Source organism: Myxocyprinus asiaticus, chromosome 41, assembly GCF_019703515.2.
Source record: "Myxocyprinus asiaticus isolate MX2 ecotype Aquarium Trade chromosome 41, UBuf_Myxa_2, whole genome shotgun sequence".
NCBI classification, from domain to species: Eukaryota; Metazoa; Chordata; class Actinopteri; order Cypriniformes; family Catostomidae; genus Myxocyprinus; species Myxocyprinus asiaticus.
Window position 1 is genome coordinate 1,945,378 of NC_059384.1, and position 21,944 is coordinate 1,967,321.

The window sequence follows — 21,944 nt, forward strand, 5'->3', positions numbered from 1 at the left end:
TGTGTACACAGTGTATTATAGATGTATTATAGGAACTGACATTGAAATATCAAAATTCCCCCCAAAATACACACCTTTGGCAAAATGTATGCTGTTAGCATTAACACAGCCAAAATGATTTAAAAAAATAAATAAAATAAAAAAATAATAATCCCTCCAAAAAAGCACAAGGGATAATCAATTTCATGACATAAACTCTAAATGCTTTCTATCTATCAGAGGTGGCAGCAAGTCACACATCTCAAGCAAGTTCTTACCTTCAGATACACACCTATCAATTAAGAGTATTTTCAGGTAGTCTTACATGAGATCAATAAACCAAAGAGAAAGAGGGAGAAATAAAAGCAAGTAACAAATCACCAAACGATAAAAGAAATTAATAAGTTAAAATTAATAACTGATGGAATGGACATTACTTCAATTTATTTTTCAATATTGATCATTTAAGTGGGCTCTGCCATTCAAAGGGGGATATTTTCCAATAAAACTACTGTAAACCACTTAATGTAGATTATGTTAAAAGCCATTGAACATTTTACGTTATGTGCTTTGACACAGCATGTTAGAAATATCCTCAAGGGATGTAAGGGTGTTAGGGCACTAAGGTTCAACATAGGTATGTGGATTGATTATATTGTCTTAACCAGATTCATTCAAGTTTGAGTGAGCAGTAAATGCAACAAGGTACAGTAACAGTCTACATAGACTGACTGAGTAACCTCTCAATGGTTTAAAACAGTGACTATGAATTATAGTTGTGATCAGGAATTCATCAGTGGACTGAAAACAAATTCACACCTCATTATCTAACGGCTGAACATCAGAAGCCTCTTTCTTCTTCGTCAATAATTGTTGGCAATAATATTTATTCCTGAACATAACTTCTGAGAAGCTGAGTTTGAAAGCTGCAATTGTCAGTCATCACCACTCGAGGGCACTATTAATCTAACTTGCAGCCTGCTTTCTCTGAACCTGTCAATGTAGGGGAGGCGGGGCAGGTTGTCACAGCTGTTTACTCCCTCCATTTCTCAGGGTAGGTTTATTTTTTTTAAAGTCAATTTCTATAGAGGTACAGTACTTCCCTTTAAGGAGTGTTCCAGGTTCAATACAAGTTAAGCTCAATTGACAGCATTTGTGACATAATGTTGATTTCCACAAAAATAAATTTTGACTTGTCCATCCATTTAAAAAAAAAAAAAATCTGGGTTACAGTGAGGCACTTACAATGGAAGTAAGTGCCACAAATGCTGCGCAGTGAAAAAATATGTTAACCATGTGTTAAATGTGGCAGCATGCGCCATAGCTTGTGTGAATGTTCACACTCTTATCCCAAGGATGGCTGATAATGGCAGGGATGTAGCAAATGTCTCTGGTATTTCTGTAACAGTTAGAAACATATTTAGTCTCAAACACTCTCTGATGAACATATTTCAATAAAGCTAGTTTACTGTGATAAAAAACTCTCCTTACAGTCCTTGCTAGCTGGGTTTCCATCAAAATGTTTAGCATTTTTTAATGTGCATTTTTTGAAAATCAGACTAAAGAAAATGAGAATCATTGCACGTTTCTATAGACTGTAAATGCACATTATATGAGGGAGCCCACCTTTTTGTCATGGAGCAGCTGAATGACCTCTTTGCTTTGGGGAGAGTTGTATTTGCTGTAATAAAGCAATTGTACATTGTTATGAAATGCTGCCAGGAGATGTCGCAGAATAAGTGCAATAGCTCATATAATGAGGGCTTAAATGGCTATTCCCTTTCGCCAACAGCCTCCATATACCTGGGAGTGCCCGTGCTCAAAAGAGCTCTGGTGGATTGTGAGAACCCACTTTAATGATGATCTGTGGGTGAAGCACTTTTGAATAACCAGGGCTACATTTGAAGAATTGTGTGCCATGGTTGGGCGTTTTGTTGAGCCAGTCAAGCTCTTGCACACCTACACCCAGGGCTGTAGCTAATGGAGTGAAAGATGATAATGATTCTAGGGGCCCACAGTTCCAGGGGGGCCCCACAATAAATTCTAAACTGTAATTTTTAATAGGAAAGGGGCCCAGAGCAATATACATTCAGGGGGCCCAGAATACCTTTCTACAGCCCTGCCTATACCCTCCACCGAGCACATTGCCATTGCGCTTTACAAATGGTCATGACACATCATCGTTCATGCGAATAAGCCATTTCCATCACTTTAGTGTGCATTTTTACTAATGCAAAACTCTAGAAAATCCACCTCCTCCTAGCACATTCAATTTCAAGTGTTTCCATTCAGAGTGCTGATTTTCAAAATGCACATAAACTAGTTGGATGGAAACGCAGCTGCTGTCCTAAGACAGAGATAACATGTAATTATATATCCTGCATGGAGCACAATGCTACCCAGAAGCAGACTAACAGCAGAACAGTGCACTGTACAACTGTTCAAAACCTACAGGTGTCTAAAACCTGCCATATTTATTTGATATATATGCTGGAATGTGTCCCAGCATGGCTTTATTGTGTTTCCTTGTGTTCCTAGAAGGTATTACAAATACAAGTTTCTTTGTAGGATACAAAACAAAACAAAAAAGGTCCAATTTTACAATGCCACATGCATATAACATACAGAAACAAGTTCAGTCCCCTTATGTAATTGCATCCTAATTATAACAAAGAGATAAACTAATAAACTACGAAGAGTACAAATTACTACAGATTTGTACTAAATTGTACTTATACTGCAACTTTCGTTTTTTGAGTAAACATATATTACAATAGAGCTGTTCAGCCAAGATGTCAATTTGCAGGTGAACCCGGAAGAGAATTCTCCATGGGTTCCCTTGGGATTTTCCTATGGGTTTTTATAATGGGGGTTTTCAACTTATGTGTAAAATATGGTCTGTGGTACACGTTACTTGACGATACGGGGATGCTTTGTTCTTCAACATAAATTAAACATAGTCAAACCTCAAATGTGAATTTTGAAGCCGCCGTGTGTTTTTTGAAAAAAGTATCTAATTCAATACAGCTTCGAATTTCACATTTAAGGTTTGACTGTGTGTAATTTATGTTGTAGAACAAAACGTCCACTAAGTAATGTTTACTCATAAGTTTAAAAACCCCATTATAAAAACCCATAGGAAAATCCAGATCTCTTCCAGGTTTATGGAGTACAACCTGAACAGCTCTATAGACCTGTGATTAAACATTAGCAAACTTATTATCAAATTGTCAATTATTAACTAAATAAAATAGAAAATAGAAATAGAAATGTCCAGGTCATTTTCCCTAACCCAAAAAATAAAATAAAAAATTGAAATAAGAAATTATTTAATTTTATGCTAAAATAAAATTAACAATATTTTCAAGACATTATTTTATTTTTTTATGTTTATTTTTTTTTTTTTACCGTCATTAAAAAAATGCAAAAATGACAATAATCTTATTAATCTTAAAAGTCAGAGTGCATGAAGTCACAATGTTGTCTTAACACTTTTAACTCATAAAAAAGGCTTAATTTTCTTTATGCATTTTTCTTAATGCATTATTTCTTTCTCTTTGGGGTGAAATATGACCTGGATATGTTATTGACAGTTTTTGTGACATTCACACTTTTACCATTAACAATCACAAGTAGTGACGATCAAATTAGGAGAGAATTACACAGCGATTTTTGAATGAATAAATAGATTTAATAATTTATTTATCTATTATGATCAGTTTATTAAACCAGTAATTTAATGCTATTATTATATTCCATATATGTGCCTTATTAGAACAATTTTACTGCTTATTATACTAAATAAAGTGTAAATTACTGCCATGCATTATGAGAAATTAAACAGAAAAGGTTGCATTACCTCCTTCATCTGAGCTTCAGAGGAGTGGTAGATCTTCTCTTTCAGGGAGCAAAGTGTTTGTTTATGTGTGGCTGTGTGAAGGGAAGAGGATACAAGGGCAGGTGCCTGAGGGGAAAGAAACATTTGCACAGGAGAGGTCAAAAGGCTTGCATAATAGTAGCACAAGTGTACCTGAGGAAAACAAATTCATCAACACAAAAGTGCACCAAAATTAGACATAGATAAACAACTTTAAACACACTTCTTTATCATGATTTATAATGATCTTACAAACAGCTTCTGCTAAAATGTTACAACCTTACTATTATTCTAAAATAAAATAGATTGAGTTGGTGTGTCCAAACTTTTGATGGGTAGCGTAGCTAAATAGATCATTTAATATTATAGCATTAAATTAAAATATTCAATAAATATTAAAATATAAATACCTGTAATCTCAGCTTCCATCTTACATCTGGCTTGCACAACGCTTTACAGAAAAATGACAAGCAACTCAAGGAGCAAAAGCATCATGAGACTTCCAATGGACATCCGAGTCCATTTGTCCAAATAAATCACACAAACAGACCCCCTCACCAGTCTCCATGAATAGCACACTCAATGGTCATGATGTACATTGGGTCAAGTCATTGACCTTTTGGTGGGCCGCGATGTCAAAGGGCCTAAACAGCTGAGAATGAACCTTCTTAGTCTCACGGAAGAGTGTGGATCGGAATGTTCCACCTTGTCATTGTAAGTGAATAAGCTGGTAGCTGAACCTCTAAAATCATATAAGCTTCACGCTGCAGACAACTTCACACTTTTCTTAGCTTCTCAGCTGAGCGACTCAAAACCTTAAAACAACCTCTGCTTAAATAAACACTAAACACCCTGGGGTGATAACCAGAAGTTGGGTCCAACTGGCCTTATGATGTCAAGACTTTACCAAGTAATTAGAGGTCGACCGATAGTGGTGGGAAAGGCCGATAACCGATTAATGGGCCGATAGTTTTTCAAATTGATTTATAGAATGTAAAAAAAGTCTTGTTCTTTCTTTATTATGGCGGGCAAAGACAAAGAGTCCAAAATGAATAAAATCCCAGATGCAGTTTTTTGTTCAACCTAAATAACCAGAAAAAAAATGAGATTTGGTCCATAACACGGGACTTTTGAATATAAACAAGCCCGAAACACACTGGGGACTCTTATTTTGAAATGACTAAATGATGAAAAAACTATCAGCAACTATCGACAGATTTTTGCCAACAACCGATAGTTCCAAAGAGCAACTATCGGCACCGATTAATCGGTAACACCGATATATCGGTCGACCTCTACAAGTAATGTTAATATGGCTATAATCATAAGACATGTTGTCCACTTTCACATTTGTACCCTTTAGTTTTTTTACCTACATAAACTTGCAGGAGACATCAGTTTAATGCTAGTTTGGCACATTTTAGTACATCATTTTTTTTTTATTTTAGTTTCAGCTTAACGTTTAAATTTACGATTTATACCTCTGCATCAAACCAAGGATGTAGCCTTACATGCATCTCTCCAAAAATGTAATTCTGTTTATTTAGTTACAAGCAAAAAAGCAATAAAATGCCACATCTGTTATGTGTACTTTTATAGCTTTTACTCGTTGCATATTTGGTCTGTTAGTGAAACAATATGTTTGCTGTATTCATTTTGAGACTTTCCCGATCTGTATGATGTTTTGACCATATATTTCAGTGCGGTGAACAGTAAATAGCCTAATCATATTTCACAAGTAAACAGAACACTTCTAATTTCTCAGCAAATTAAAACACACTTGTTAAGAGTTGGTCATATTGCCTATATACATTGTAAAGTTCAGCTTCTAAGCTATAAAACGACCCATTATTTGTTGATCAAGTGAGTAGTTATTAATACATTTGATGATTATTTTTACAGCACCAATGTATGCCAAAATATTTATTTATTATTATTTAAGTGACTCAAGAGCAAGGATACAGTATATTTCTGATTTATTTTCTCAGCATACCATGCAACATGTATATTAATGCATAATATGTGCCTAAATCTAACTAATTTTTCATGCTACAATCATTTAATAAGCACTATTGCATTCACAAATTACATAATTTTTTTTCATTTAGGAAATGTAGAATTATTTCAGAAATGAAGCCATGTTCTCTCAACACACTAGCATTTTGGCTTTGCAAAAATCAAAAATCAAAAATCAAAAATCAAATCAAAAGCCACCGCAGAGAGGCTACGGTCTAGGTTTGATGCAGAAGTATAAATGGGCCTTTATGGTATGTTATCTAAGCAATCTAAAATTAAGTCAGATGTTCCTCATCTATGATATGTATATAAAACCTTTGAAAATGTAAACTGAGATCACTGAAAAAGAAAATGCCATTCAAACCACTCCTTACAACTGTCTTTTACTGTTTAAAACAACATTAAAGTTTAGAGCACAGGTTAGATAAACTCAACATTTATGGTGACCTTCAAAGCCTAGAGTGACCATGGGTGTTCTCAAAACATGACAACTGTTAAAAATAACATACTGTAAGCAGTGTACTGTATATAATTCATAAGTATGTGTTATAGCATCAATACTTTGATACTGATCATATTTCTAGCATCACATGTTGTTTCAAGATCCTAATCCATATGTTTAAAGATCCCAAGGTTCCTAATAGACGATGCAGCACACAACAATTCACACATTTGCAATGTGGAAAGCAGCTGCTTCAGCAACTCAATGCACCGAGGCCCACGTCTACAGCTGTCTGAGACCCTCAGCACTCACTGTAAAGAAGCTGAGAAAAAAAATGTAGTATGGTTATCCTTGTCCTCAAGGATAGAACAAAACAATGGCATGTCAACAAGAAGTGCAAGAGGTTGCGGTCCATCGTTACAGGCCTTGACAATCGAGCCGTAGGCCTCTCCTGACCTTGCCCCGAAGCACAAAAGACCAGCTGTTCACTGTCCGTCGCCTCCATCTATAGACAGACCTGAATTAGTTTAATAATTTGTCACAGGTGATCAACACGTTCCTTCTATTTCCTCTCTTTACTTAACATGTTAAAAAAAAGCCTACAATGTGTGCAGAAGATAAACTTGATATCGCATGCAGATATTACTTTGATTTAGGCTTGTGCTGACATTGGTGTCTGGGACTTTAGATACAATTAATTATTTAGCTTCTTATATTAGTGAAGAACAACTGAACTCACTGGTGACCTTCTACCTCTTAAACTTTTACATTCCTCGATAATGCATTTAGTTTTATTGTTAACCTCATGTGTCACATTTGATAGCGCCTTGTCTTTCATAGAAAGAAAAGAATACATAGAGGCTATGCAAGACAATATAAAAATCTTCAAACATGCAATGACAGGTTCACATTTCTCACATTTCTAGAAGTGTCCTGCTCTAGAAGAAGAGATCCAAAATAGCCAACTGTTGCTTTTGTTAACCTGAGACAACGTCGTAAAAGGACTTACTGATTATGATGGTGTTGATGAAGCTTCTAAGCAACATGGGTGTTCTCTTGTCCTTCCTCCTTGAAGCCTATTGTTACATCTTACCATATATGTCAACCTCTGTTTATTTAGCAGGACAAAGGTGGGGCATCCGTGGCTGACAACCATTTTGGGATCAGTGACTCCCTTTAAAAAGCTGGCATTCACTCTGGAGTGGACAAGACACAGGACAAACCTAAGGTAAGAACCAAAGAGCCCACAAGCAGGAGGATCTTCTGGACCTCACATGCATTGCTTCAAAAGCTGGCACAAAAAGATAAATTAATTGCAAGTTAGAATAGAATAGTTATTACACCAACTGAGATGTAGAGATTTTCCTAAACAGTTCAAATCAAAAACAGGTCAGTGTTCTCAAATGCTAATGACTCCTTTGTTTTTATCCTCAGCATAACACCAGTTAAGGGGTACAGAGGTCTGACAATCACTAGGTGAGAAGTGTTATGAAGTAACTACTTGCAAATACATCCAAAGTATTGAAATGCATTACTTTGGCATTCCTATAACTGTGCTGCCAATTATGTGGCACCAAATACTTATAAAGTGCTTCTCTGCAGTGTTGCTTAAAGACAGAATATGTATGACGTATTACATGTATGACATTGTTCATCTGTTCACTTCTAGATTTTAAAATGGGTGACGCGCTAATGGCGGAGTTTGGGACAGCCGCTTCCTTCTTGCGGAAGTCGGATAAGGAGCGTCTGGAGGCCCAGACTCGTCCCTTCGACATGAAGAAAGAATGCTTTGTGCCCGACCCTGAAGTTGAGTACGTCAAAGCCTCCATCACCAGTAGAGACGGTGACAAAGTCACTGTTGACACTGAGTTCGGGAAGGTAAGGATCCAGTGGTTTTCTTATCACTCTAAAGCAAGCATCACTTAGGGTTCATGGTTTAGGTTAGGTTATACTTTTAAAGGTAAGTGTTAAATTCAATTTGTGCTATGGACATCAAATAGAATGGTTTATTGAGGTGAGATGTGCTGTTACTTTTCTAAGTGATCAGACTTATATTTTCGCCAGATGAAAAAAAGTCCAGTAGACTTATTGTAGGAGGGAAATGTAGGGACAAGAATATCAGAGATTTTGGGTAATTTTTTTTCTACTTGGGCCAGTAAGCAACCACCCGGGATGCCCTAGAAACCGCTTTCTGTCAATGCTCTGTCAACCACCCACAACACACTAGCATCGAGACAATGAGTTTTACACTCACCGTTTTTCAGAAAATGTAAAAACCTACTTCACAAAACAGTAGCAATGTGTGGCAGGCAAACAAAACAAATGCTGGGGATGCTGCCATAATCTAACCAAAGACTGTTTAATTTTAAAGACTCAGTTTCCTTATTTTCTCTGTTCAACAGACTCTGACCGTCAAGGAAGTTGATGTCCACCCTCAGAACCCGCCAAAGTTCGATAAAATTGAGGACATGGCGATGTTCACCTTTCTGCATGAGCCCGCTGTGCTGTTTAACCTCAAAGAGCGTTATGCAGCCTGGATGATCTACGTGAGTGACCAGCTCAGAGTCTTAATGAATTTACTGCAAGTACATGCATGTATAATCATACTGAGCCTATTCATCTCATATTACAGACCTATTCAGGGCTGTTCTGTGTCACTGTCAATCCATACAAGTGGCTGCCAGTGTACGATTCCTCTGTTGTCAAAGCTTACAGAGGCAAGAAGAGGACTGAAGCTCCTCCTCACATCTTCTCCATCTCTGACAATGCCTACCAGTACATGCTGTCAGGTTAGAACTGTACCTTAACTCTATTCAACTGTACAACACTGATGTTATTATACACAAACCTTTTCCCTACAATTCTTTCTGAATTTCTCCAAACAGACAGGGAGAACCAGTCTGTCCTGATCACGTAAGTCACACCAGCCTTATTTTTAAGTGCTTAGTATATTTACATTATTCAATTCAATTAAATGTATTTGTATATTGCTTTTCACAAAACATATTGTTCCAAAGCAGTAAGCCAAAGTCCAACAACGGCAAGGATAAAACTTTAAGATGTTTATTGAAGAAAAACATCTATCCCTTAAAGGGATAGTTCACCCAAAAATGAAAATTCTCTCATGATTGACTCACCTTTAAGCCATCCCATATGTGTATGTCTTTCCTTCTTCAGGAGAACCTAAATTACGATTTGTTTAAGCACATTTCAGCTCTGTTTGTCCATACAATGCAAGTGAATGGGTGCCATGAGGCTGCTGGCAGTTTGACGGTACAAAAGGCATATTTAGGCAGCATAAAAGTAATCCAAACGACTCCAGTTGATCAGTGAATGTCTGCTGAAGCAAATCGATAGGCTGGAGTCATTTGGATTAATTTTATGCTGCCTAAATATGCCTTTTGGACCATCAAACAGCCAGCTACCTGATGGCACCCGTTCACTTGCATTGTATGGACAAACAGAGCTGAAATGTGCTTATAAAATATTAATTTTGGTTCTGCTGAAGAAGGAAAGACATACACATCTGGAATGGCTTAAAGGTGAGTCAATCATGAGATCATTTTCATTTTTGGGTGACTAAACCTTTTAATCCACAGTGGAGAATCTGGTGCTGGAAAGACTGTGAACACCAAGAGAGTCATTCAGTACTTTGCCAGCATTGCTGCTGTATCTGGAAAAAAAGATGCAGCTTCTGAGAAGAAGGTGAATATGGTCTCAAAACTACCTATTTTTAAAATAAACACATGATGCTTGTGTAAACTTTTAATAGTATAATATGCTGAGATCCAATAGAGATAAGTCTTACTAAGTAGCCTGGATTTATTGTGTTCTTTGTTTCTAGGGTACCTTGGAAGATCAAATCATCCAAGCTAACCCTGCCCTGGAGGCCTTTGGCAATGCCAAGACCATCAGAAATGACAACTCCTCACGATTCGTAAGTTTTCCCAATAATCGTGAATGTGTTGTATCCAAAAAGCAAATTCTACCATTAATACAAATTTAATAATAATTAAGAGATATTATTTTTCTAACTGAACAGGGTAAATTCATCCGAATTCACTTTGGTGTGAGTGGAAAACTGGCTTCTGCTGATATTGAAACCTGTGAGTATACTTTCTTGTAGCAAGATTATGATTGGACATCTTAAATATATCTACAAATATTTAAGACAGTAACTAAATACTTTATGCATTTTCCTCATTTAGATCTACTGGAGAAGTCCCGAGTAACCTTTCAGCTCAAGGCTGAGAGAGACTACCACATCTTCTACCAGATCCTGTCTCAGAAGAAACCAGAACTGTTGGGTAGGTTTCTATATGCAATGATGTGCAACTACTGTATATTACATGCTCCAAGTGTATCAGTTCACACAGCTAACTGTAATGTACATTATTTACAGAGATGTTGCTCATCACAAACAACCCCTATGATTACTGCTACATCTCGCAAGGAGAGACACAAGTGGCATCTATTGATGATGCTGAAGAGCTGATGGCCACTGATGTTAGTGACATCCCAATATAAGATAACAATATATACTGTATATATAAAACAACAGTGATGAATTAAAAGGTCTTTGACAAAAGACCAACATTCAACAGAAATTGTAACAAAAGTAGACTAATCACATTGCTTTGTCATGCTGTTTCCAAATCACAGGAAGCCTTTGATGTCTTGGGCTTTACTACAGATGAAAAGTCAGGCATCTACAAGATGACTGGTGCCATTATGCACTATGGTAACATGAAGTTTAAGCAAAAGCAGAGAGAGGAACAGGCAGAGGCTGATGGAACTGAAGGCAAGTGACTTTGTGCAATCAATACCACAATGATGTGTGTTAGTCTTTGATGCATGGTTCTAAATTTCGAACAAAACGTTTAATCTTCTCAAGAGGCTGACAAAGTTGCGTATCTGATGGGCCTGAACTCTGCTGACCTCATAAAGGGTTTGTGTCACCCAAGAGTCAAAGTCGGAAATGAATGGGTCACCAAGGGACAAAGTGTCCAGCAGGTGAATAAACTTCATATTAAGCATAATTTAAGCCTTGCAATCATGTCATACATTTTTTTTACATACCTCCACTGTTTAACACACTTCCAGGTGTACTACTCCATCGGTGCTCTGGCAAAGTCAGTGTACGAGAAGATGTTCCTTTGGATGGTTGTGAGAATCAACCAATCCCTGGACACCAAGCAGCCTCGCCAGTACTTCATCGGTGTGCTGGACATTGCTGGATTTGAGATCTTTGATGTGAGCTGTCAATAATTTATAAACTGTTATTCAACAACGATTTTAACAAGAATTGTACTTGGTTCACCATTGTGATTACACACTATATTCCACTTGCAGTTCAACACCTTTGAGCAGCTGTGCATCAACTTCACTAATGAGAAGTTGCAGCAGTTCTTCAACCACCACATGTTTGTGCTGGAACAAGAGGAATACAAGAAGGAGGGTATTGAGTGGGAGTTCATTGACTTTGGCATGGACTTGGCAGCTTGCATTGAGCTTATTGAGAAGGTGTGTTTATGAACAGATACTTTTAAATGCAGGCACAAAATATCTTTTAATATAATTTACACTGTATTTTATACTCTGTTTTCTGCAGCCCATGGGTATCATGTCCATCCTTGAAGAGGAGTGCATGTTCCCCAAAGCCAGTGATGCCACATTTAAAGCTAAGCTTTATGACAACCACTTGGGTAAGAACCCTACTTTCCAGAAGCCCAGGATTGTCAAGGGTAAACCAGAGGCCCATTTCTCTCTGGTTCACTATGCTGGCATAGTTGACTACAACATTTCAAACTGGCTGGTGAAGAACAAGGATCCCCTAAATGAGACTGTGGTTGGACTCTTTCAAAAGTCTACTGTGAAGTTTTTGTCCTTCCTCTTTGCTAACTATGCAGGGGCTGAATCAGGTGAGCAATGATCTTCATTTGAAGAAAATATTTCCTGGCTTTGCGCATGATCTTTTAGGATTTCCAGAGAAACACAAGATCAATAATTTTCTTTTACATTTTCCTTGTTTCAGCCCAAGATTCAGGCAAAGGAGGTAAAGGAGGTGGCAAAAAGAAGGGATCCTCTTTCCAGACCGTGTCAGCTCTCCACAGGGTAAGACAGAGCACTTGGCCATAAAAACAAGTTCTCAAACAACAAGATGAACGTGATTTCACTTCATTAAACAGAACTGTTTACCTTTTAATGTTATGGTTCTTTTCTGACCATAGGAGAACTTGAACAAACTGATGACCAACTTGAGGTCAACTCACCCCCACTTTGTGCGTTGCCTGATCCCTAATGAGACAAAGACTCCTGGGGCGATGGAGAATCCTCTGGTCATGCACCAACTGCGTTGTAACGGTGTGCTGGAGGGTATTAGAATTTGCAGAAAAGGATTCCCAAACAGGATTCTTTATGGAGATTTCAAACAAAGGTGAAAAACTTGAAATGGACAGACACTGGAAAAGGAAATGTGTTCAAACTTTTTAACGTGCTTTTATACCTCTTGTCAGATACCGTATTCTGAACCCATCTGCTATCCCTGAGGGACAGTTCATTGACAATAAAAAAGCTGCTGAAAAAATGCTTGGCTCACTGGACCTTGATCACAGCCAGTACAAGTTAGGACATACTAAGGTATAATAATTCCAAATTCTTTCAAATAAAATTATAGTCTTTAAATAGCTTGTTTAAACAAAATTATGCAGAAAGTGAAGATAATATTTGTTTTTTATGCATTTGTGTAAAGGTGTTCTTTAAGGCTGGTCTTCTGGGTACCCTTGAAGAGATGCGAGACGATCGTCTTGCTCTCATCATTACTGGTATTCAAGCAAGAGCACGTGGTATTCTCTCAAGAATTGAGTTCCAAAAGATTGTTGAGCGCAGGTGAGAATTCAGATTGCTTTATCACATTATAGAAGAAATTCAATACCTTTAATGGTTTAAACAATTGCCATATTACATTGCAGAGATTCATTGCTGGTGATCCAGTGGAATGTACGTGCCTTCATGGGGGTCAAGAATTGGCCCTGGATGAAGCTCTACTTTAAAATCAAGCCTCTGCTAAAAACTGCTGAGAATGAGAAAGAAATGGCCAACATGAAGGAGGAATTTACCAAGTTGAAGGAGGCTTTTGCCAAATCTGAAGCCCGCAGAAAGGAGCTTGAAGAAAAGATGGTTTCTATGCTCCAAGAGAAGAATGACCTACAACTTGCAATGCAGTCTGTACGTCCACGTGGGAAAAAAAGTTAAAATATAATATAAAATGGTCAAATAATTCAATACAAAATAATGAAACCTCACCTTAAAATATTATTTTGCACTTCGACAGGAGCAAGATAATCTTTGCGATGCTGAGGAGAGATGTGAGGGTCTGATCAAGAGCAAGATCCAGCTTGAGGCCAAAGCCAAAGAGCTGACTGAGCGACTGGAGGATGAAGAGGAAATGAATGCCGAGTTGGTTGCAAAGAAACGAAAGCTGGAGGATGAATGTTCTGAGCTCAAGAAGGACATTGATGATCTTGAGCTCACTCTGGCCAAAGTGGAGAAAGAAAAACATGCCACAGAGAACAAGGTTTGCTCTTAAACCTCTTACAGTTCTGTCAGCATTATACATGCTTTGAGTTTTTTTAACTCCTGACCCTTTTCCTTAGGTTAAAAACCTGACTGAAGAAATGTCAGCTCTAGATGAAATCATTGCCAAGCTGACCAAGGAGAAGAAAGCTCTGCAGGAGGCCCATCAGCAAACGCTGGATGACCTCCAGAGTGAGGAAGACAAAGTCAACACACTCACCAAAGCCAAAGCCAAGCTGGAGCAACAAGTGGATGATGTGAGTACTTGAAAAGTTGTTGAGTCCCAAGAAAATCTTCTGATTCTTTATGATACGTTTTAAAAACAATAAGTAATTATAATTTTTTATAATAAGCTTGAGGGATCCCTTGAGCAAGAAAAGAAGCTGCGCATGGATCTTGAGAGGGCTAAGAGAAAGCTGGAGGGTGATTTAAAATTGACCCAGGAGAGCATTATGGACTTGGAAAATGACAAACAGCAGATGGAGGAGAAGCTAAAGAAGTAAGAACAGATCAAATACATTTCTGAAAAAAGAACACGTATAAAGAATAAAATCACTCACCAAACATTCTGATATCACTTTTTAGGAAGGACTTTGAAACTAGCCAGCTCAACAGCAAAATTGAGGATGAACAAGCCCTTGGTGCCCAACTCCAGAAGAAACTAAAGGAGCTGCAAGTATGTTTAAACCAAAAAAGCTAAATCGTAAAAAAATTAAGGATAAATTTTTTTTGTCAATTATAACACAAACCCTCCATTTTGTCCATTTCTAGGCACGTATTGAGGAACTTGAGGAAGAGCTGGAGGCTGAGAGAGCTGCTCGTGCCAAAGTTGAAAAGCAGAGGGCAGATCTGTCCAGAGAACTGGAGGAGATCAGTGAGAGGTTGGAGGAGGCTGGTGGTGCCACTGCTGCCCAGGTTGAGATGAACAAGAAACGAGAAGCCGAGTTCCAGAAACTGCGCAGAGACCTTGAAGAGGCCACTCTGCAGCATGAGGCCACTGCTGCTACACTGAGGAAGAAACATGCAGACAGTGTGGCTGATCTGGGAGAGCAGATTGACAACCTTCAGAGAGTAAAGCAGAAGCTTGAGAAAGAGAAGAGTGAACTAAAGTTAGAGCTTGATGATGTGGTGTCCAACATGGAACAAATCGTTAAATCGAAGGTTAGTAACAACACAGAAATGTGAGACAGTAAGAAATATTATGTCAAACTGCAATGTAAAACCAATATATTTCATTAGAGCAACCTGGAGAAAATGTGCAGAACTCTGGAAGACCAGATGAGTGAGTACAGAACAAAAGCTGAGGAAGGCCAGCGCACAATTAATGATTTCACCATGCAAAAAGCCAAGCTGCAAACCGAGAATGGTAAAAACATGAGATATAGCTATTATATTACTTAACTCAATTCCTTTACAATAATATAATTTTATGATATTGTATTTTAGGTGAACTTTCGAGACAGCTAGAAGAGAAAGACTCTTTGGTGTCTCAGCTGACCAGAAGCAAGCAGTCCTACACTCAGCAGATTGAAGACCTCAAGAGACAACTGGAGGAGGAAGTCAAGGTTTGCATTTCAGTCCATAATGTTTTCCTAGAGGTAGAATTATTTTTACACATTAGGACAATACACAGCACTAACAAACAATTGTCGCTATTTTTCTTCAGGCTAAGAATGCCCTGGCCCATGCAGTTCAGTCTGCTCGTCATGATTCTGATCTGCTGAGGGAGCAGTATGAGGAGGAGCAGGAAGCCAAAGCTGAGCTGCAGCGTAGTCTCTCCAAAGCAAACTCTGAGGTGGCTCAATGGAGAACCAAATATGAAACTGATGCCATCCAGAGGACTGAAGAGCTGGAGGATGCTAAGTAAGAAGCAAAAAAATAATTTTTGGATTCCAAATTTGTATATAGTTATTTACAAATTCCTTTACATCATGTTTTATTTTCAAGCTTATTCTTTTTTATTAAACTCTTAAACTCTCTTTATAATGATACAATTAGGAAGAAATTGGCTCAGCGCCTCCAAGAAGCAGAAGAAGCTGTGGAAGCAATTAATGCTAAATGCTCCTCTCTGGAGAAGACCAAGCACAGACTGCAGAATGAGATTGAAGATCTCATGGTTGATGTGGAGAGATCCAATGCTTCTGCTGCTGCTCTGGACAAGAAGCAAAGAAACTTTGACAAGGTAATACACAAAAACATATTTCATTTATGTTTTATTTTATGAATTTAGTCAGTGTTTTTGTAATTGTTGTTGTAGTTTTATGTCAGCAATTGTGCCAGAGCCTAATATAAATGCCTAATCAGGTCTTGGCTGAGTGGAAACAGAAGTATGAGGAGTCTCAGACTGAACTAGAAAGTGCCCAGAAAGAGTCTAGATCTCTCAGCACTGAACTCTTCAAACTGAAGAACTCCTATGAAGAGGTCTTGGATCAGCTTGAGACAATGAAGAGAGAGAACAAGAACCTCCAAGGTTTCCAGAGTTTGGTTATCTTTACAAATCACAGTATTTCTTTTCAGCATATTTTTGCTTAAACATTATTCTATTTTTAACAGAGGAAATTTCTGACCTCACTGAGCAACTTGGAGAGTCTGGAAAAAGTATTCATGAGTTGGAGAAGGTTAGGAAGCAGCTGGAGCAGGAAAAAGCAGAGATTCAGGCAGCATTGGAGGAGGCTGAGGTAAGCTTGGAAATGTTTTCTTTCTTTTTTCATGTTTTTTTGTTTTGTTTACATAAAGCTAATTTATTTTTTACACAAATAACTGAAATTTTGTTTCGCATTAAAAGGGTTCCCTTGAACATGAGGAAGGCAAGATCTTGAGAGCTCAACTGGAGTTCAATCAAGTAAAGGCTGATATTGAACGTAAGCTGACGGAGAAAGATGAGGAGATGGAGCAGGCCAAGAGGAACCAGCAGAGAATAGTGGATACCCTTCAGAGCTCACTTGAGTCAGAGACTCGCAGCAGGAATGAAGCCCTCAGACTGAAGAAGAAGATGGAGGGAGACCTCAATGAGATGGAGATTCAGCTCAGCCAGGCAAACAGGCAGGCATCAGAAGCCCAGAAACAACTCAAGGGTCTTCATGGACATCTCAAAGTATGATGCATCTTCAGCTCAATTTTTAAATGCCTCCATGAAATCTCACAAGTTTTTCAGTCTTTTTATTTGTTAAAATTGGTGCTTCACAGGATGCCCAACTGCAGCTGGATGATAATCTTCGTGCTAATGATGATCTCAAAGAGAACATCGCCATTGTGGAGAGACGCAACAATCTGTTGCAGGCTGAACTGGATGAGTTAAGATCAATGGTGGAACAGACTGAGAGAGGAAGGAAACTGGCTGAGCAGGAACTGCTGGACGTCAGTGAGAGGGTTCAGCTGCTGCATTCTCAGGTATGGCACATATGTACTAGTCCTGTACTAGAGAGAGCCTTTAAACTTTCTCTTAGTTTATTATATTATCTAAAGACTATATAAATGTGATTACTCTTAATGTTCAGAACACCAGCCTGCTGAATCAGAAGAAGAAGCTGGAGGGAGATAATTCTCAGCTTCAGACTGAGGTTGAGGAGGCCGTGCAGGAGTGCAGGAATGCTGAGGAAAAAGCGAAGAAGGCCATCACTGATGCTGCCATGATGGCAGAGGAGCTGAAGAAGGAGCAGGACACCAGTGCTCATCTGGAGCGCATGAAGAAGAACATGGAGCAGACCATCAAGGACCTGCAGCACCGTCTTGATGAAGCTGAGCAGATCGCCATGAAGGGAGGCAAGAAGCAGGTCCAGAAACTGGAAGCCAGGGTCAGTTTATGAAACTTAGTTTTAATCATACATTTTGTGGAGATGGCTATTATTATTTGATGACTTCAGAGTTGGTAAGTTTGAGATCATTTTGGTTTTGCTAGGTGAGAGAACTGGAAAATGAGGTGGAGATGGAACAGAGAAAATCGAGCGATTCTGTCAAAGGAATCCGTAAATATGAGAGACGCATCAAGGAGCTCACCTACCAGGTTAATAAAGAAACACTTAATAAACCAATGTCTTGATATTTCATACAAACATTTTTAAACGCATATGGGAAACAATCAAGTCACATTGTACCCCTTAACTCCATTTGCAGACTGAGGAGGATCGTAAGAATCTGGCCCGTCTGCAGGATCTGGTGGACAAACTTCAGCTGAAGGTCAAGTCCTACAAGAGATCAGCTGAGGAGGCGGTGAGTATTTGTTCACTATTGACATTGAATGCAATGACTTCTGCAATTATTTTGTAAAGTCAAGTAAACAGATTCACTCAGTTAAAGAAGTATTGCTGTCTCTGTCAGATTATACTGAGTAACAATCTTTTTATCATTTTGTTTTTCAGGAAGAACAGGCCAATGTTAATTTGGGCAAGTTCCGTAAGATACAGCATGAGCTGGATGAGGCAGAGGAGAGAGCTGATATTGCTGAATCTCAGGTCAACAAGCTGAGAGCCAAGAGCCGTGATTCAGGACCAAAGGTATTTTTTCCCCCCTATTAAACCAATTTAAATGTTCAACAGCATAGTTTAAAATGACACTCACAAAACTGCATTGGTAAAAGGTCTGTTTCTCTTCTCTTTGTTACAGAAAGGACATGATGAAGAGTAATTCTCCACTACATAGCTTCTGGCTGCTTTGATGCCATGCTCATGTACTAGTTTTGATGTAGTATTAAAATAGCAATTATGAATTCTTGTGTCTGTGGCTTTCTTTCCAGTTTCTGTTTCATGTGTATTTTATAGTCCCATCATTCATCTCTAGTGCAAAGGTGGGCATTACAAACCAAACAAAAAAAAAAAAGCTTGAAATCTAAAGTATATAAATGTATATATAACCTTCCCAGTTATCAGCCCTGAGTCCTTTAACCACTATGCCACCTTATGTAAGAGTACTGTACAAAGCTCCTGCCCATGTCATATTGAACATGCAGAAATTGTTATTGTGTTAATTGTGGCTGTGAATTAATAGACTTAAAGTCTCTACAATAGGTTGGACTGTATGCACTATAATGTAATTAAATAATAGCTGTATTTCAGGGCCCCTTAGAATACAGAGCAGATTTTTTTTTCCTCAAACTATAACAAGGAAACGCAAAACTATTTGTGTTCCCTCGCAATAAGCTTTGCGTGCCCTCTCAAAAAAATTACCATGGTTTTACTGCAGTAACCATATTTTTACCTTGATATTCTTTGTGAAACCATAGTTATAATACAGGACAATAAAAACTATGGTAATAAAAATCATAATTTTGGAGTAATTATGGTTTTACTACAAATACCATGTTATAGTAACCACAATATTAACCATTGTTAATCTATAGTAAAATCAAAGTTACTATATGGATATAGTAGACTGTATTAAAAACCAAATTTTCGGGGGCCTGGGTTGCTCAGCGAGTAAAGATGCTGACTACCACACCTGGAGTCACGAGTTCGAATCCAGAGCGTGCTGAGTGACTCCAGCCAGGTCTCCCAAGCAACCAAATTGGCATGGAAACCTCCTCGTGGTCGCTATAATGTGGTTCTCGCTCTCAGTGGGGTGCACGGTGAGTTGTGCGTGGATGCTGCAGAGTATAACGTGAAGACTCCACACGCGCTATATCTCCGCGGTAACGCGCTCAACAAGCCACATGATAAGATGCGTGGATTGACGGTCTCAGATGCGGAGGCAACTGTGATTCGTCCTCCGCCACACGGATTGAGGCGAGTCACTACGCCACCATGAGGACTTAGAACGCATTGGGAATTGGGCATTCCAAACTGGGGAGAAAAGCACATTTTCCACGAAAAAAAAAACAATATTGCTATAGTAAAACCATGTTTCCGCCAACAAAAAAAAAAAACTAAAACAAACAACACATGGAACTGTTATGGTTACTATCATAGTAAATTTATGGTTCTTAAACTATGGAATTTGTATAGTAAAACTATAATAACCACAAAAGTATGATTTCATTACCATAGTTTTCGATTTCCTGTATTATTACCAGTGTTTGGTGTAATCAGATTACAAAGTAATTAGTTACTGTAATCTGATTACTTTTAAATGAAAAAAGTAATGCAATGCATTACATTTTACATTCTTGTAATCAGATTACAGTTACTGACTTCCAATTAATTTAATTACTTTTAAGTACATTATAGGATTATGCTTATTTCTAATATATTATTTTTGTAGAAAAAAAGGAATATGGCCCTGTTAGAGTCATTGTGAAAGAGAAATGTGAGGTGCTGTGTGTATGACTTGTGTGTAACAATGAACAACAAAGCAATATAGACATTATTGTGAATTTGTTTAGCAGAAAAGTGTTTTAGAAAGTAACTTGAAAGTAAAGTAATCACTATTTAAAGGAAGAAATTATTAAAGTAATCTGATTACAGTTTTAGAGAAACAATTAGTAATTCATAGTGTAATACTATTTTTAAGTTACTTACCCAACACTGATTATTTCTATGATTCCACTACAAATATCATGGTTAAAATATGATTACTGTAGTAATCCACTGTACATTTTTATTGCGAGAGCACACAAAAATATAACAAAATAAATAAATTAAAAAAATTCCCGCCCTGTCATTGGAAAAAAAGAAAAAGAAAAAAGAAACGTTTAAAAAATAAAATTAAAATTAAAAATAAAATTAACAATAATATTAATATACAGTGGTTCAAACGAATATCAACACTGACTGTTTACCTTCAATATTACATCAATTCATCTGAAGAAATCTGAGGGGAAAAATCCAGTGACGGTTGAGGATTTCCCGCCTTGAAGATGCTCTGGCGCTTAAAGTGGAGATGACGTCACATATTCTCGTTCATTACTACACATATGTACACTTCAAATACTTTGTTTTGCTTTTTGAAAATGTAATTTCTGGTCATTTAAATTATGACAAAAGTCTAAAAAATGAGGCATATTTAATTAATCATTTTATTAGTTAGGTATAACATACATATATAAATTTTTCAAATAAGCAGCCCCTTTTCTCTGTTGCTTTTGAAGAAATTGAAAATTATGTATCTACTATTAAGGATAGTACCAACAGAAAAGCTACGAAGACTGTTGATTTATGTGCTGTTCATAAGAGCTTTGAGTAATACTTTATGTCTTGTGTTTATTTGTGGATTCACTTTTATTTTATTTTTTTTATTATTTTTTATAATATTTACATTTCATTTTTTCTTTATCCCCTGGCATTAAGATGTGACATGATATGTTGTAATGTTGTTCAACGCATAATAAATAAATAAATAAATATGTACATCTCAGATGTACCAAAGCTTTAGCTGACTCTATACAGTATGAACTGATTTTATGGGAGTCGAATCTAGTATGGGAATCGACCATCGTTTTAAACAGGAATGTGATTGGCTTAAACCAGCGAGTTGGCATTCTGAGAACCAATCACATGTCTCAAACCTGCGGGAGGCTCAGTTAACATCAATATTTTTATTTTTTGTCTTATAAGAAGTTTTATACCTATTGCTAAATAATGTGTAATATTCGTTATTATACAATAAATGTATAATGTTGATTTTTAATAATAATAATAATAATAATAATAATAATAATAATAAAAGAATGTCATACAGTACCTGTGCGTTTACTGTACGCAGAGATTATTTAGCAGAGACGGGCCACTTCTATTAAAATTAACGTGAGAAATTGGAACGCCCAACGGTCAACGGATAAAGGAAGTAAGTCCCGCCTTAGAGGTAAAAGAGCCAATCACCTTTTAGAAAAGAACATCGCCTGTCAATCAAATCGACAACGCGCATGCGCATTCGCTATACAAGCCTGGAAAATCTTTTTTTTTTTTTTTTAGCGTAATCTAAGTCTAGATTCCAGTGTTGTCAGATTTTACTGCTGATTTGAAATATGTTCTTTGATCGTATTCTTGACCAACCTTTTTTGAGATTTTATTCTTTCCCCATTCAAGGAGATAGGAGCTGCACTGGCATGACTGGAAATAGCCTCCCAAGAGCGCTCCAAAGATGGCTTTCCAAAGAAAGACGTTACTGGTTTAAGTGAGAAATAAT

The 21,944-nt window shown here is 37.5% G+C and overlaps 1 protein-coding gene across 1 annotated transcript in view; it reads left to right on the plus strand.

Annotated features, from left to right (window-relative positions):
- The window catches only part of LOC127431663 (uncharacterized), a 36,758-nt gene extending 18,164 nt beyond the window's left edge, over positions 1-18,594 (plus strand). The window contains 39 exon segments of the mRNA XM_051682191.1: positions 7,438-7,542; positions 7,749-7,774; positions 7,984-8,192; positions 8,717-8,860; positions 8,947-9,103; positions 9,200-9,227; positions 9,914-10,019; positions 10,159-10,251; positions 10,357-10,420; positions 10,523-10,621; positions 10,717-10,820; positions 10,977-11,115; positions 11,209-11,327; positions 11,418-11,567; positions 11,667-11,837; positions 11,926-12,235; positions 12,349-12,428; positions 12,545-12,750; positions 12,830-12,953; positions 13,066-13,202; positions 13,286-13,541; positions 13,648-13,890; positions 13,970-14,146; positions 14,243-14,388; positions 14,475-14,565; positions 14,661-15,050; positions 15,129-15,255; positions 15,336-15,454; positions 15,556-15,752; positions 15,888-16,071; positions 16,194-16,359; positions 16,443-16,567; positions 16,675-16,983; positions 17,076-17,279; positions 17,387-17,683; positions 17,788-17,892; positions 18,003-18,098; positions 18,248-18,382; positions 18,492-18,594. Of these exon segments, the coding sequence (XP_051538151.1) occupies positions 7,438-7,542; positions 7,749-7,774; positions 7,984-8,192; positions 8,717-8,860; positions 8,947-9,103; positions 9,200-9,227; positions 9,914-10,019; positions 10,159-10,251; positions 10,357-10,420; positions 10,523-10,621; positions 10,717-10,820; positions 10,977-11,115; positions 11,209-11,327; positions 11,418-11,567; positions 11,667-11,837; positions 11,926-12,235; positions 12,349-12,428; positions 12,545-12,750; positions 12,830-12,953; positions 13,066-13,202; positions 13,286-13,541; positions 13,648-13,890; positions 13,970-14,146; positions 14,243-14,388; positions 14,475-14,565; positions 14,661-15,050; positions 15,129-15,255; positions 15,336-15,454; positions 15,556-15,752; positions 15,888-16,071; positions 16,194-16,359; positions 16,443-16,567; positions 16,675-16,983; positions 17,076-17,279; positions 17,387-17,683; positions 17,788-17,892; positions 18,003-18,098; positions 18,248-18,382; positions 18,492-18,512 (5,959 nt within the window). The 3' untranslated portion in view covers positions 18,513-18,594.
- The last annotated feature ends 3,350 nt before the right edge of the window (positions 18,595-21,944 follow it).